The 15,858-nt window shown below is 42.4% G+C and overlaps 1 protein-coding gene across 1 annotated transcript in view; it reads right to left on the reverse strand.

Moving 5' to 3' along the window:
- Positions 1-15,576, reverse strand: part of CARS2 (cysteinyl-tRNA synthetase 2, mitochondrial (putative)) — a gene marked incomplete at its 5' end in the record, with an annotated part of 28,050 nt that extends 12,474 nt beyond the window's left edge. Inside the window, 5 exons of the mRNA XM_010086528.1 lie at positions 838-976; positions 5,495-5,561; positions 8,260-8,327; positions 12,651-12,784; positions 15,447-15,576. Coding sequence (XP_010084830.1) covers positions 838-976; positions 5,495-5,561; positions 8,260-8,327; positions 12,651-12,784; positions 15,447-15,576 — 538 coding nt within the window. The remainder of the gene's footprint in view (positions 1-837; positions 977-5,494; positions 5,562-8,259; positions 8,328-12,650; positions 12,785-15,446) is intronic.
- Between the last annotated feature and the right edge of the window lie 282 nt (positions 15,577-15,858).

Raw genomic sequence — 15,858 nt, forward strand, 5'->3', positions numbered from 1 at the left:
CTAGTTAATTCAGCTCCCCTTCCCTGTAACCTGTTTCATTGCCCCTTGCAAGACTCAGCCGGTGCAGCTGCAAGCTGCCCCGAAGCCAGGTGCTTGCACCACAAGACAGCCACCTCTCACTTCTATAGCACAGGATGTTTCCCCTCTGATCCTGCATCCCAGAGCTGCCTGCACTGCTCTCACTTCAGGGTGCTCAACACCCCGGTTGCCCCTGCTCCAGAGCACCGCACTCGGCTTCTCAGGTTTGCACCCAACACACAGCACATCTTTCTCTCCTGGAAGATGATCCATTTTTCCAAAGGGACTCCAAAGGAGATTCTCCTCATCAGGGTCACAGCAACCATAATTTTTTCTTTCCCTGTGACATCTCTGTCCTGGCTAGTCTTTTGTAATGCCTTCTCTCCTTTGCTGCACACCACAGGGCCAGCTGGTTTGATTACAAGCTCACATGCCCAAGGCATATTACTTTCCAGTCATCCTCTTTCTCCTTCAGTCACTAATGCACAGTTTACTTATGAACCGAACAGCCTCAACTTCAGTCACACCTTTGCCTTCTACATCACTCAAGAGAGGCAAAGATGAAAGTGTTTGGGACAGGCACACTAGAAAAATAACACGGACTTTAAAACTACAGTAAACTAAGTGTGGCAGACTATGAGGAAAAGCAGCTGGCTAGACAAAGAAGAAAAAAAAACAACCTGCCCTTGGTGAGGGCTGGCAGGGAAGACTGCTTCTCAGTCCTCTGCTTCTTAAACAGAACTCAGCACGCTACAGTGGTCAGCCCTCTAAGCCTGGCAGCAAATTATTGCTCACACAATAATTGTGAGATGCACTTACCTTTCCCACAGTATGTCTTCTCTAACAGGGTCACATACCAGCTGTCCTTTTATATAAGCATTTGCGTCTCTAATAAATGAGGAGATTGCCTGAAGAAGGTGCTGTGCATCATCCATGCTCTCATCACTAAATTCTACTGCTAAGAAAAAAAAAATATTCAGGCATTATGATAGAAAGAATGTTGTCTGTCATACATAGGAACAATATTCTGAGATTAAGTCACTCCAGGAAAAGTTTGTTATTATTTGTCATAGAAAAGCCTTCTTACAATTAATTGCATATTTAATTTAAAACTCTGTTCTTCATGCACACTAGGTGAATTTAAGACAATCATTACATATGACAAAGTATAACCTACTCAAAAGGTATCAGACTGATTCAAAAAGTGTCTGGAAGCTAACTGAAGCAATAGCTACTTGACTTCAATTTTTTTTTTCCATTATTGAGTATCTCTGTGAAGTTATTACTCCAAAGCATTCGGATTGGATATATTTCTAAGAGTCCCCCCAGATTTAAGTTGGCAAGACAGACCTTTGATCTCACCCCTAATTTCTTTCCTATTCTAATTTAGGTAGACATGATCTGTTTTTGGAGACCTCCAAAGAGACCTAACCCTCACCAAGTGACTCTGTGAGGAATACAAGCACTTATAGTTAAAGGGCTGCTTCACCAGCATCTAAAATCTAGATGGACCTAAAATTTTATAGTCTAGATTCTGCACTAGATATACAGTTCCTCACAATATCAAAGCTAAACTGGCCACATCAATTTTTGAAGGCAACTGTATTAGAGAAAATACAAATTGATTAAACTTGTAAGGGCATGTTTAGGATGGGATTCATCACACTCAACTTACACACATCTAAGCCTCTTTATAGGCACTAGAAAAAAAGATAAAAGCTTAAGGTAAATGATTCATCACATCCTAAGCACAGTTCTGCTTTATGATGAGATCTGCTATACCCTAAACCTACAGTGCTCTTCTACCACCAACTGGAAAGAGGACATCAGCCCCACCACTAACATGGCATCCATGCACGTGGACACCTGCACTGCATTCAGACAGACTCTAGCTTCAGCAGGCAACCGTGTTTTGTAAACTATCAGCGTCCACTCCTGCTAAGGGCTAAGCAGGCATCTCTCGCCTTGCCTACACCCTCAGAAACATGGGTGCTGGACTGGCGTCCTGGCATTTCTACTGCAAGCTGCCATCAGCAAGATGCAATTTTTCCACTTGTATAATAATGTGCACTTTTCTGTAGAAGAGCACTTGGACCCCACACATGAGAGCTCACCCAGCTTTGGTGGGAGTTGTGTCCACCAAGTACAAGCCTAAGTTCAAATGCATTCCTTCCCACAACGTCACACCAGGGTTGATTACTTGTGTCAAAGAGCCATTCAGAGCCAGTGTAATATTGCTTCACCATTTTATGCCTGACTTCTGCACTAGGGAACATTCAATCTACAACTTGCAGCATATTCCTAATCTCATCAACACTAAGCATCACCTGTAATTTCCCACAACATTCTCACCTCTGGTCCTGCACACATTACAGCCAACTGCTGTGTGTAATTACCCAGTGCTGCCCAGACACAGGGTCTTTAGAGCAGACAATCTGAGCAAGGGGACAGATCTAAGAGGGCAGAAGCAGCCAGATGTAAGACCCAATCTCAGTTCCATTAGCCTAAATCCCAAAGAAGCTCAACTGTTTAAACAGACTTTCCATAGGATTTACCCCAATATAACTAAGGCATAAGTCTGGACCTGTATTTGTCAGATATTCTACTTGTGTGTAATTAAAAAATCTGCATTACTGCCTCATTAACACTGGTTTTAAAACTAAGCTTCACCCAGCTTTTGAAAAGACTGTCGTACAGACTTATAGAGAACAGTGAGATATTGAAAGAAATCATTTATATCCACTAAGATTACTCAACTGATTACCCTGGTTAGAGGAACTCTACAAGGAATACTTGATGAAAGTTTACCCAGATGAAGCCAGCTTTGATTAAAGCCATTCTTCTTTGTCGATTCACGGCACTCTCCTAAACCATCGTGAGGCACAGGCAAGCCTAGCTCTATAAATCTTCACTGTACTCCCCATGCCTTCCCTCCTTTGCCACTGAGGGCATCATTGCTACATCATCAAATTACAAAACATGTTTATTAGCACCAACAAGTAATTAAAGACCAGAGGGACCAAAATCTTACAATTCACTCAGGTTCACAAAATCACCAAAGTGGTTCTAGTGACCAGGAATGTGTTTTGGGGACAGAACTCCGCTGCCTGCAGCAGGCTCACAGCCCCTCCACCTGACTGCATAAAGCAAAGCCACTGCTGATGAGGTGCAAGAGGAAAAGCAGTGCCTCACAACAGGGTCCCAGAGGGCTTCAGAGATGGCATCTCTTCTTTTAAGCTGCACCCAGAAGCAGCCTGGCAGGCACATAGTGCGTGCCCAGACCACACAAAAGGCCCATTCCGAGCCCAAGATCCACGTAAACCACAGTACAAAGCACGAGCCATTCCCAACTGTCAGGCGTTGCCCTCATCCACACGCCTATGAAGATCTTTTACAGACTCGATCCAACAAGCACAGTAACGTCACCCAACGCCCCAAACCTGGATTTTATCAAGCAGAAACAGCTCTCCTTCACAAGCAGGGATGGTGGGAATCATCGCCAACAGGGTTAGGCTACAAAAGCCTTTTTAGGAATAGACAGAAGGTGCTTGGGATCTCACTTCTAATAAAAATACTTTAGAAGCATAGAGCAAGACAAGAAGGAGTGCGCTAAACTTATCTTTAGACCAAAGTGAATTGATAGCAGGGACACAAATCGACACGCTGCATAGTAAATATGTAGCTCAGCAGGGACTGGCTCTGGCTCTTCATCTGACAGCAAATAACCACACCCTGCCTCATATGGTGGAGGTGGCAAGTGCAGCAGACCTTCAAGAAATCCTTACCTGCTTGCTGGCACTATACTCGGACATAACATCACCGTATCCTTTCATCAAAGCCACCTATATTTGCACAGGTTGCCCTCTGTTTTTATCACAGGAAGGTGTTTAACATAGAAGTAAGGCAAAAAAGGCTCACAACCTTCTCGCAGGGGTTCAAGTGCAGCCAGCTCACATACAGCAGAGAAGACTTGCAGGCAACCCTCCACTGCAGGACTCCAGTGCCATTGCTTGCACCAAGGCAAGCTTAGAAACTGCCAGCCATTCGGCTTTTGTTTACAGGACAAACACACAGTGTTGTAGGTGTTAGCGTTTTTTCTTCTTTTGTTTTAAATACACATTTGTTCAAGACCCCCAAATGCCCCCAGTTGCAGCCAGGGAGCCATTTATGTATCCACAACATATCTCACCTCCTGACAGAGACCCAGAGGAAATGGCCAGGTGTGTCACTGTCCTGCAGCATCGCTCCAAAACAGCCAGGCATGCCACCATCCCACCACCTCACCCTGTGGTGACAGTGCTCTCCACTGCCTGCCACCTCTCCTGCTCCACACGGGGGCTTGTTCTGCAGCAAACCTCCCACCTGGATCCACTCCTCCCTTCCGACCACAGTGGAGGTCAGCTGTTAATAACAGCCTCTTTACTATCCCATGCTTAGAAATATTTCAGGGACACATGATGCCTTCAGCTGCCTTAGGAGGGGGAAGCTGCTCCCCCAGGAGGATCAGACGGGTGGCTCCTGCAAGCAGCTGGAGGTATTAATGATCAAAAACACTTCTCAGTCCAATGACTGCACGTCTATAGAGGCTTGCAGCCCATTGCATGCTGACGGACACTAGCAAAGCCACAGAGCCTTAACCACACCAGCTCTCCCAGTCACACCGCTCGAGGTACTTTATCTGAGGCAGCTCGAGGCCCACTGAAATAACACAGCAGGCGCTGTCCTGTGCTCCACCAGCCCGTTACCATGCCAGGATGGCCAACAAGCCGGATGACCCAGCAGTGGTTAGGGAGCTACCATCTGCTTTTGGCAGGCCCCGATAAACTGTTAAAAACACTACCAATATGAAAACCTCTTCCAGTTCAAAGCAGCACCTGCCTGCTGGAAACACCACAGTGTAGACAGGGAAGCTGACAAAATCCCCCACACCTCTCCCCACCAGCAGTGTTTGCCAGGCTAACATGATCATTAGTTTATCAAGTGCTAGTGTAAGCATTCAAGAACTGCTTGAACGCTCAGTAACTCCATGGGACAAAAAATGATAACACAGCAGGGAGCTAAAAAGTTATTAGCAAGCCGTTGTCATACCCTACGGGAATATAAGGCAAAGCTCTACCTAGACACATCTCCAAAAACAGCCAATCGTGACTGAAATACAAGCGACTGCAACAGATGCAAATCAGAGATGGAGGTAACTCATTAATTAGAAGTGCAGTTAATTGAGAGTTGCAATTAACTGCAGCTCAGGAAGGTATTTAGATGAATAGTTAAGTACTGCCCTCAGTAAAGATGCTTTTCTAAACGACAGCCGAAGAGCAGCCCCGCAGAGCACTGACAACCTTCATACCTACCTGAGAGGAACTGCAAGGCACTGCTGGGAGAGCCCAATCCACCACCACACCTCTGCATCGCTAGCTTGGGAAGCGTGCGTGGAAAGCTATACACATCTCAACGAATAAAGGGGTTTTTTCCTTACCTGAGCTGTATCTGCTGCGCAAACAAAACATCCTGAATTGATCCGATGAAAATTTCTTCAGGAAATCCTAAACTCCACCCACAAAAAGACACAGCTTTAGCAAGATATCAAACAATTTCTTCACCCCCTTGCACTAGTTTCACAGCATATTTCAGACATACTAACATGACAACCCATCTTTGTAGTTTACAATAGGCATAAAGCTTTAAACTATAGCACTGGTTTAAAGTCTAAACTAAATAAAATCTAATTCCACATAGGATAGATGTGTATATATATATACACACAAGATATAAATACACATACAATGTCAATTATAAAACAGTGAAAAACACTTTGTAATTATGAACAAACATACACTATTATAAAGACCTTTGCAAAAAAACTGAACTGAAATTACCAGACTAAGATTGGGATACAATGTTGCAGGAAAGGACAGCTCCTGAGTTTTGCAAACTTTATGAAAAAAGAGAGATTTATTGAAAAAGAAAATAAGGGTACTTTTTCTGCAGGACTAGAATATGAAGGAGAACAGAGAGTGAATAAAACTAACTTTTTTTTTTATATTGTTACAACTTATCTGTGTTAATTATGAAACCTCATTAACTTCACCCTAATATTTATCTAGCTTTACAAATAATTATAGCAAATAGTAAATTATTACTATTACAACTAGTGTAATTAATTTATACTAATAGTATAAAGAACTATTTAAATGCTTGGAAGGTACGCTGATAAAACATTCAATCACTTTCAACTCTGCTCTCAGCAAGGCTGGACACTGTGGCAGACTGACTGCAAACACTGCATTCCTGCTTTTTTTCTTTCAGTTTGCAAATTTGTGATGGTAAGTTTGTAACACTGAAGTGCCACTAAAATAGAAAATCATGAGGCATAGTCAATACAAGTGAGAAAATATGGAAGGTGTCATTTGCTTAAAGACGCACATTTCAAAATTTAGCTTCTGCTACCAGACTAAACCAGCCTGAACAGCAAAGCATCAGCTATGTGCCATCTCTCATGTGAAAACAGAAGTAAATGAGGCAATCAGGGCAAGCTAAATCAAGAAATAGACAGTGACACTAACTGCTTGTCTTGGTGAGTGGTTTTGGTTTTTTTGGGGGGGGTTTGGTTTTGTTTTTTAAATTAACTCTATATAACTGAGTGTACCCAGTGTGCCCAGAAGCTTTACACTAATATACAGAGGTAGAACAATATGAGTGAAGTATGGAAATAAATTTAAATTTGGGAAAGGACCATTCAAACTGGAAAAACCAATTCTGCATCTTGTTAAAAATGGAGCACAGAGAAAGTATTACTGCTCTTTCAAAGCAGGGTGTTCAGCCATGCATTATTGCAACATGATTGATTTTGGGGGTCATAATTAATAGCTATTTAAAAAAAAAAGAAGAAGAAAAAGAAAAAATTTGGAAAAGGAGACAAGGGCAAGGGAAAAGAGGGCAGCTGGACACGAGGATGCAGCGTGGCCATGCCTCGGTAACAGCCTGGAATGCAGGCGGCTGCCTGCAGGACCCTCTCTCAGAGCAGGCACAAGAACTTCCATGTAGGGCTTAACTTTCAAGATGGCTGTATGGGAAGAAATCTGTTTCACTGGACTGAAAATCACTTATAGGGAGGGATTAATACTTGTTAGCAGAGTTTAAAGACAGAAATTAAAAGCAGAGACCCACAAAGGAGGATAGGCGGGCCTGAAGTTTTTGTTTTCTCAACACAAAGCAGTCCCACTGCAGATGTAAAGGAGAACGTTTCTATATGTTATTTTTAAGTGCATGTATTGCATTCATAGTAATTTCTCCACCCTGTCCATGATGTCTGATGAGACTTGGGAAACTTCTGTGAAAACTGTGAGCAACGGGTAATTTTCCTGGCAAAGACAAGGCTTAACCGCATCCAGACAGCATCAGAAGAATTAAGAATAAAGCAGCTCATACTGAACTCTTTTTTAAAGGGATTTTAATTAGGTCTTCCGAGAGGGCAAAGCAGAACATATGTGCTGAAACAGCCTCTCAAACTTTGTCTAAAGGAAGGAAATTGCACTTCTAGCAATAGGTGCCAGCCATCACTGGAGCCACCCTAGCACCAAGCACAGCTGTATTGCACACTCTAGGCAAAGAAACCCTGCTCTGGGCTACACCAAAAACTTTGGGACACAGTAAAAGAGGACATATTCACACAGCTTGTTGGTACCAAAAGACAAAGCTCTCCATCCATCAGCAAGGTGACCTTATAAAAACAAAGGAGAATATGAGAGGCCGCTGGAATAGTGTGATTGCAGGACACCTGATAGCTTCCTGACAAGATGCTGACACTAGGTCCCATTTCACCTAAAGAAGAACAGGGAAAAACATCCACTCCTTTCCAACTCCCAAAAGCCTATACAATACTAAAAGCAGACAGATGAGAACCCATCAGTATAGAACAGAATAACTGAGGTTGAAAAAGACCCTCAAGACTGTCTAGTTCAGCTGTAAACCTGTAATGCCTAAGTCTGGTACTGGGCACAGACACTGCTCCTACAAATGCTCTCAGCTCAGTGAGATCCAGATTATAAGCAAGGCCTGAGCCCGAGTGGGTTTCCAACATCTAGATCCACAGTAACAGGTACACCAGCACTAGAGATACACTCTCCTTCAGGTCTTTCACTGCAGCATAAGCACACACTCCAGCGTTTTCCCTAAAGAGGGCTGTAATTAATATTTACACATTACAAACATACATTGCTTTGATTCATAGAAATTTATTACCTTAATTGTTACGTAGTTTTTTAATGACTTGGACATTTTTTCTTTACTTCCTTTAACATGCAAATGCCCTAGAACAACAACAAAAAAATCAGGATAAATGAGCATGCTTATGAATGGGGAGTGAATGAGAAAGACTGCACTGAGACACTGGAAACGCTGGAGGCAGTGTAGGCTGTGATGGATATGCACCAACCATTTCAATGCTACATGTAACATATTTTTCAATAGCTTTACCTACAGTCCTGCGTATCTCTCCATCCTCAACTTTGGCTGGGTGAATTTTAATACCTTACAAAGGAAAATGTTTTAAAAAACAAAAACAAAAAACTAAACACCAAAACACCACCACCATGAGCAGAGACATTAATAGCAAAAAAAACAAAAAATTGTCCCCGCTCAGAATTTATAATAAACTGATTAAAAAAAAGCAAGCAAGGAAATAGTTTTCATCTTCACAGAAAAGTACCTTACCTGTTACTCTTAACTTTCCAGAAACATTTTAAGATCTTTAAAGATCTTCCAGTGATCCCACATTACAAGATCTCAAACAATTTTCTGTACCTATTACTTGCTGGTGGCTGTTACACTATGGTTTTTAATCCAAAAGTTTATTGTGCTGGTTCAAAATACTTTACGTGTAACATGAGTTTTCTACACTTTCTCTATTTCTCCAGACTTTGGGAGACTGAGCAAAAGAACAGAAGGAAAGGGGAGGGATGTAGCTAAGATGCCCAATTTGAATTAGCTTATTTTAAAATGCAATCTCTGAGCATTGCTAGAGCTTTCAATAGCCGCATGGAGCATCGGTTTGCAGGGTCGTGGTACAGGAAAGTCAGTAACCATCTCCATCACATTTAGGAGAGTACATAGAGCTCAGTTTCAGGACTGAAAGCTCTGTTGAAGCAAGATGGGCAACGTCAGGCTGCACGCTCCCGGGCCTTGTCTGTGCTAGCCACAGCACCACCACTGAGGTAAAACATCAAGTATTCACAGCACCAGAGAGATATCAAATATGCAGCCAATAAAAGACTACTCAGCATCATTTCAAAAATGCTGTTAAAAGCCTTAATTGGCTTCTCCTAATAAAAGAGTAATCCTGTAAGTTACTGAGCACCCACAACTAACACGCAATTTTCTGGCCCTTTGTGACCTGCAGAATCCAGCACTTTATAATAGAGGCAGGTTTTTAAGCACAAACTTTTCTTACTCTTTAATACCAAATCAGTGCTTCACATTCTTTCAAATTTGGCAGTCCAGTGTTACCAATGCCTCATGCTTCAATTATCATGCTTCTGCTTTTACAGGTGGTGGCAGAGGTGGCATTTCTGGCTCAGCAGTCCAAGCAACTGTCTGAGTTTTGAGCCACTCTCCGCACAGCACTGCTTTTGCAGCCTTGCCTGGAACCCCCTCTCTTCCACAAGCCGATAAAATCCCCATTACGCTCATCTGGATACAAAAGCAACACACTCAGGCCTAGTAAACAGATGTGAAAACCACCTGGTTTCACTTCTTTGCCATTTCTGACAATGATTCAATGCAGCAGGGATTCCCCACAAGGTGGCTACCTCTGGTCCTAGCCTGACCACCTGGAAATGACAATTTGCACAACACACTTAATGGAGAGTAGGGAAGAATCAAGACATCTATGGATACAGAACCAGCTAGAGCAGAAATCTACCATCAAACCAAAAATCTCATTTTCATTGTATTTCTCGTGACTGCTAGCAGGTGAGGCCATTTTTCTCCACTGTTTGGTTAAATTCAGGGCTCTCAATAAGAACATTCAGGCTGTCAGAGGCATTGGACACCTGCAGATCTTGTGACCCAAGTAAAACCCACAAACTTCTCATGGGAGAAGGGGAAGAGCCTGGGTACAGTTAAGATTTATTTCTTTTGCAAAGCTACCTAAATATTGACTTACTTAACTTTAGTCAGCCAAGCTTAAAATAGTTTGTGTTTTCCTAATAAGGTACAGGTAACATCTGAATTTGAAATAATATTCTTCTTCAAGAGTTTCAGCACTTAGAATGATTTCATTAAAGAATCACAAAATACAAGGATTTTCATAACTTTGGCTTGGCGCTCTTCCCAGACTACAAGCAGTCTAAAAATAAAGTCCTTATAAGAAGATTTATCCCTAGTGCAGGGATTTTCTTCCTCTAATGGGGATTGCTCCTCCAATTCTGAGCCTCCTAAAATTCTGAAGTCTGTTACCAGAATAAATTATTTCTGAAGCTGATTCATCTGCCCTAAACAATTCACACTATCGTCCTCCAGCAAAATTTTTTGACTTAATGAATGTAATCTGCCAGCTCCTAGAGAACCTCAGTGCACAAACTGCCCTTGGAATTAAGTCTTTTCCCCTCCTTTTTTTTTTTTTAAGAAACATTTACTCTTCTTTATTTAGTTAGTTTCAAAGAATATTTCCCTTATAGTTTCAATTCCAAACTTGAAAAGTCAGATTCATTGGTCTTCAACAGAAGGCTCCACCTGGCAGTAACCAGTCCATCTCAGTGGAAGCACAGAGAATTCCCCACTGATTCAGGAGCAAAGCACACCCTGGAGGATGCACCAGCCTCTGGACAATTGCTATTGATTTATAACAGGCTCTACACTGGGAACTGAAACTAGAATTCAATATTAATCCCATTTAGTATAAATTTATATAAAAAAGCCCAAGTAATTCCCAGAGCATAGCACAGGCTTAACTGTGCATCTGTTACTCAGGGAAGAAGCTCAGAGTTCCCTAAGACATCCCGCATAAAGTACTGTTCAGCAAGAAGAGAGACTGAGGATTTGAACCTGACTTTCTATTGACTTTAGTTCTTTGAAGACTACCCAGAACCACCATGACTGCAACAGGAAGAACAGACTTCAAGATTTCCAACAACGGGAACAGCACTAGTACCATCAGACAACAATGTACTTCAAAGCACTGTACAGCACAAACTTCACTGAAGCTCTACCACGCAAAGGCAGCAAGGAGCAGTCCTACATAATACCAGTCAGCCTCGTACGCTGAAGACCAAGTGATTAAAAGACACTTTGGTACAGTTTAGTCATGCATAGCCAGCGAGGTCACTTCTGGGGGAAGAGGCAAGGTCTGTGACATCTGTGGGCTACACCAATACCAAGTCACTCACACTCCACAGAAAAGCAGAGAAACACTGGTTGGTCAGAGTATTAGAGAGGGTTGAGGGACCATAGTGATGAGACTCAGTGTCTCCCCTTTTCTACAGAGCCAAGAGGTGACTTGGTCTTTATGTAGTCCATATATGTCACAGACCTCCTTGTCTCTACCTACCAGCAACCTCACTGACCATGCCTGACCAGAGTAGACCAAAGCATCTGACCCACTTAGTCTTCAGCATGAATCTTGTTTCTCATACCCATCACTAGGCATAATGCTACTGGTGGAAAAAAAAAGTTTAAATAGTTACAGGTATGTGAATCATGCACATGGAACAACATCCAGTGGTTGGTTGCTGCAGCAGAGCATCTGCCTGCAAGGCTTCCCCCACATTTCAAACCACACAAAACATCCCAGCTCAGACATTTCCCTGCAGGATCACAACTTTGTAAGCTTTGTTGGAGTTCACGTATCTTAGCATTCTCTCCATACTTATTTTCCAGTAGTAGAGATATCTTTTCTTATCATGATTAAAAGCCTTTTACTGTATTTACAACCAGAGGCTATTTGATTCTGCATGCTACTGAAAACTTTTTTTTCAAGCCCACAAGCAACTGGTGCTGAGAGACATTGGACAAGACGACTGGTTTATTCTGTTCTCAATGCTTTTAGAATGTTATGATCTACCTGCCACCTGCCCACCTGCCACCTCCATTCCCTGCCTTCAGATACTGTGGATTCTGGTTCTAAGAGAACAAGAATCTCTGGTTTTAGGAGGACTACATAAACACATACAGAAAAGATCAACTATTTTCGCCCTCTTCCTGCAGGACTGTTACAAAACCGTGCTGCAGGACTGTTACAGCCAAAATATAATTTAAAAAAAAAAAAGCCTATCACAAAGAGTACCCTCAAATTTTGAGGAAGCTCAAATGAAAGCGAATGAGATTCTACAAGAAAAACTCTTCTTCCCACATTTTTTATTAGGAATAAACACTGTACATAGGCAATGAAAATCCTGTTATTATTTGGAGACTTCCCCAGATGAAATTCAGGAATACTTCACTGTGACTACTTTATTAATAAAGGCATTCATTCTAGAGTTTCAAGAGCCACTCTCATTTATGTTTCCTCACTTACTGAGGACAGGAACGTGGTCACTGTAGTAAAGCATCTGTTTTGATACCATACAAATGCCAAAACTAAAAAACCAAACCCTTATATCTGTAGCAGCCCCTCAGGTTATTAATACTTTACTTACCAGAATGCAAGAAGTAATTCCCCCACTGCTCACACTGATGATACGCCTCGCACTGGGCAATTTCGTTTTCATGGTGAGGAAATGCAAGATCTATTCCACCGGTATGGATGTCCAGCTGCTTTCCAAACACTGCACTGTAACAATATTTTCCTGATCAGTAAGTAGAACACTGCAAAAGCTTTTTGTAAAATAAATGCAGAAAAGAATAAGATGAAACATCATAAATTTAAGTGTACAACTTAGTGACTGCAATTTTAAAACAAGACTTTACACAGATCTTGGATACCAAAACCGCAGCAGTACTAGTATGGACAGGACTCATATCTAACCGCAATTAATTCTTCTCAGTAGGAGCCATTATTTTTCTAACTTGTCAAAAGAAACTGTCAATGCCTATGATCTCCCAAGGCCATTCCTCTCACCCCAACAGAACTGCTGCATCTGTGTGGGTCACCCATGGGGTTGCATGACACAGGCACCTCTGCAAATACTGGTGGTTGGAAATAAGGTATTCCTGTGGCAACAGGACAGACCTAGATGCTTTTTGGTTAAACCCCAGGAGTTAAGGCTGCTACGCACTGCCCACCGTGCCAGCAAGTCCCTGCTAGGTCATGCTGGGCAAGTTAATAACTTCATTTTGCCCATCTGTTAAACAAAGACACCACTTACCTACTCACAGGGAGGTAAATCAACGCTAACTACCCAGAAATCAGGGGCACTCAAGCCGGGAAAGATACAAGGTCTACACAAGTAGAAAATAAAAGGCAAGCCCCACACACAGGCACAGGTGTGTACAGACAGACACACAGTTGCTCCTGGTAGCTGGCTAGATATTAATACTTTTGTCACTTTTTGGGACAAAATAGCCTATTAAAAATAACCATGGCTCACAATGTCTCTGCAGCAGCAGTTGGGGCACAGAAAGAAAAGAAAACGAGGAGAAAAGAGGAGGGAAGAAAGACCAGCTGTTGCCATTTCCCAAGCTCATGCTCATCCGCTTCCTCTCGTCTGCTCCAAAACCAGCTGAAGCACAGGCCTTCATAAGAGCAGCCCTGGCTCATCCCTTCCCTCCTGCCATCTACAGAGCAGCACAGGCTGCTTGCCATTTCCTCCAACAAAACCATTAAGAGCTGGGAAGATGGAAGAGATCTGGGGCAGGAAGAACCGCCCATCTGACTGCAACGGAAACTGCCTGCGAGGAGATCAGACCTGGGCTCCCTCCCCCCAGGCTGCACCAGAGACCAGCACCCTGCTCTTTCACCTGCCCCAGGCACACTGCAAAGACTTCCTACGATCAGCTCACCAAAGTGCTTTGAGAAGCCCAGAGAGACTGTGGATGCCCCATCCCTGGAGGTGTTCAAGGCCAGGTTGGATGAGGCTTTGAGCAACCTGGTGTCCTGGAAGGTGTCCCTGCCCATAGCAGGGGGGTTTGTAACTAGAGGATCCTCAGGGTCCCTTCCATTCTATGATTCTATGATTTTTGACAAAACAGATGGGTATGAGGTATTGCTTAAAATGGGCCTTGGACAGCTGACTGGGACAGCAAAACATTTTAGGTAACTCACTAAAACATGCTCTCCATTTTTCACAGTCCAAGATTACACCTATGCTCTGCATGAGTCAACTCCTATTTACATGGCAAGAGCCTCATCCAGACGCAGTAAAACAAGTTTTTAGGGAAGGAAATGCAGACGATGAACAGCACTACATTAGCAGATCGGCCATTTTGTAACTGGCGTTTCCCGCCGGTGCACTTCTGTCACAGGTTGCACTTCAAATACAGCATGTTTCCGTGCACTTCAGTTGCTTTAATAACTGTTTCACAGTGCTGAAACTATTCACAGACAGAAAATTACCCCTATAAAAGCTTTTCACAATCAGGTAGCAATGACTAACTGATGCAGGTGCACCAGGAAAGCATACAAAAGAGAAACCTAAAGCACCTGTTCCGTCTGTTTTCAGCTTGAGTTGAAAACTTAAGTTAAACAGGGCCACATCTAAATCATTTGTTATTAGCTTCCAAAAAAAAAAAAAGAGACTAACGCAAAACTAAGCATCACTATCAATCTGCCAGGAGAGAAGATTTAAAGACTCTTTTTTAAAAAATACAAATTAATAGGTCATAAGTTAATACAGCGCAGGACAAAGTACTACCATTCCCTGGAGAAAAAACTTTAAGAGCAAATTAATTTAAAACAACTACAAGCAAAATGCTCCTACGCACAATTCATATCATACCCACAGAACATACTGCCACAGAGAAATTGGAATATTTAATACTGTGGCTGACTTTTAAAGAAAGCTGAATCACGCTTAGATGTTTAGCATGCATATCCACAATGGCTGGTAAGATCAGGCCAGCAAAATACACTCCCTGGAGTTGGGATGGATTCCCACAACCTGTCCCTCCTGACACAGCACTACATGCTGGACCACATCCGACAGAGACTGCAAGAAGTGGAAGGGAGGCAAACGAAACAGGTACCCTAACTTTCACTACAATTTTGGTTACTCAGTTCAAGTTAAAAAAACTTGCTAATCAGCTGTGTGATCCTGCACAGCATATTTTAAATACCATGCTTGCCTCAAGAGAAGGTGCTAAAACGTAGCAAGACAGCAATGCCATTAAGGTAAAGCAGAGTTTGTTTAGGCCACACATGACATTCCAAATTGCACAAAGTATTCACATTAAATGCCTTCTACTGATCAGAAAAAATGCTTTCCATACTGCTGCTACCATTGCACTGTGAGTGAAAATAAAAACCAGCACTAGATTTAAAATCCACGAAACCTGACCTTGATATTGTGGAGCACTCAATGTGCCATCCAGGTCTTCCTTTTCCCCAGGGAGAAGTCCAAGATAGCTCTCGAGGTTTGGCAGCCTTCCACAGGGCAAAATCTTTACTATGTCGTTTATCAGTATCAACTGCCAGAATAAGTAATTTGTTAATGGGATATCTCTCAAAAAAAAAAAAAAAAAAAAAGGGCAAATGAAAGCAACTGGAAATGTGTGGTTAGTGAACTACTCGGATTTTAATCTCTTTCACTCAGCTTGTTTTCCTACAACTTTCCTCCCTTCCCCCTTACACAGGGCTTCCAGCTTCTCAATGAAGCGTTTGAAAAAAATAATATGTTGAAAAAATAATACGTTGAATTAGATTTCTGCGGGCTAAAATGATAGCTCCCTCAGTAAGTTTGCTGATGATAC

The sequence above is a fragment of the Pterocles gutturalis genome, unplaced genomic scaffold, assembly GCF_000699245.1.
Source record: "Pterocles gutturalis isolate BGI_N339 unplaced genomic scaffold, ASM69924v1 scaffold5796, whole genome shotgun sequence".
Classification (NCBI taxonomy): Eukaryota; Metazoa; Chordata; class Aves; order Pterocliformes; family Pteroclidae; genus Pterocles; species Pterocles gutturalis.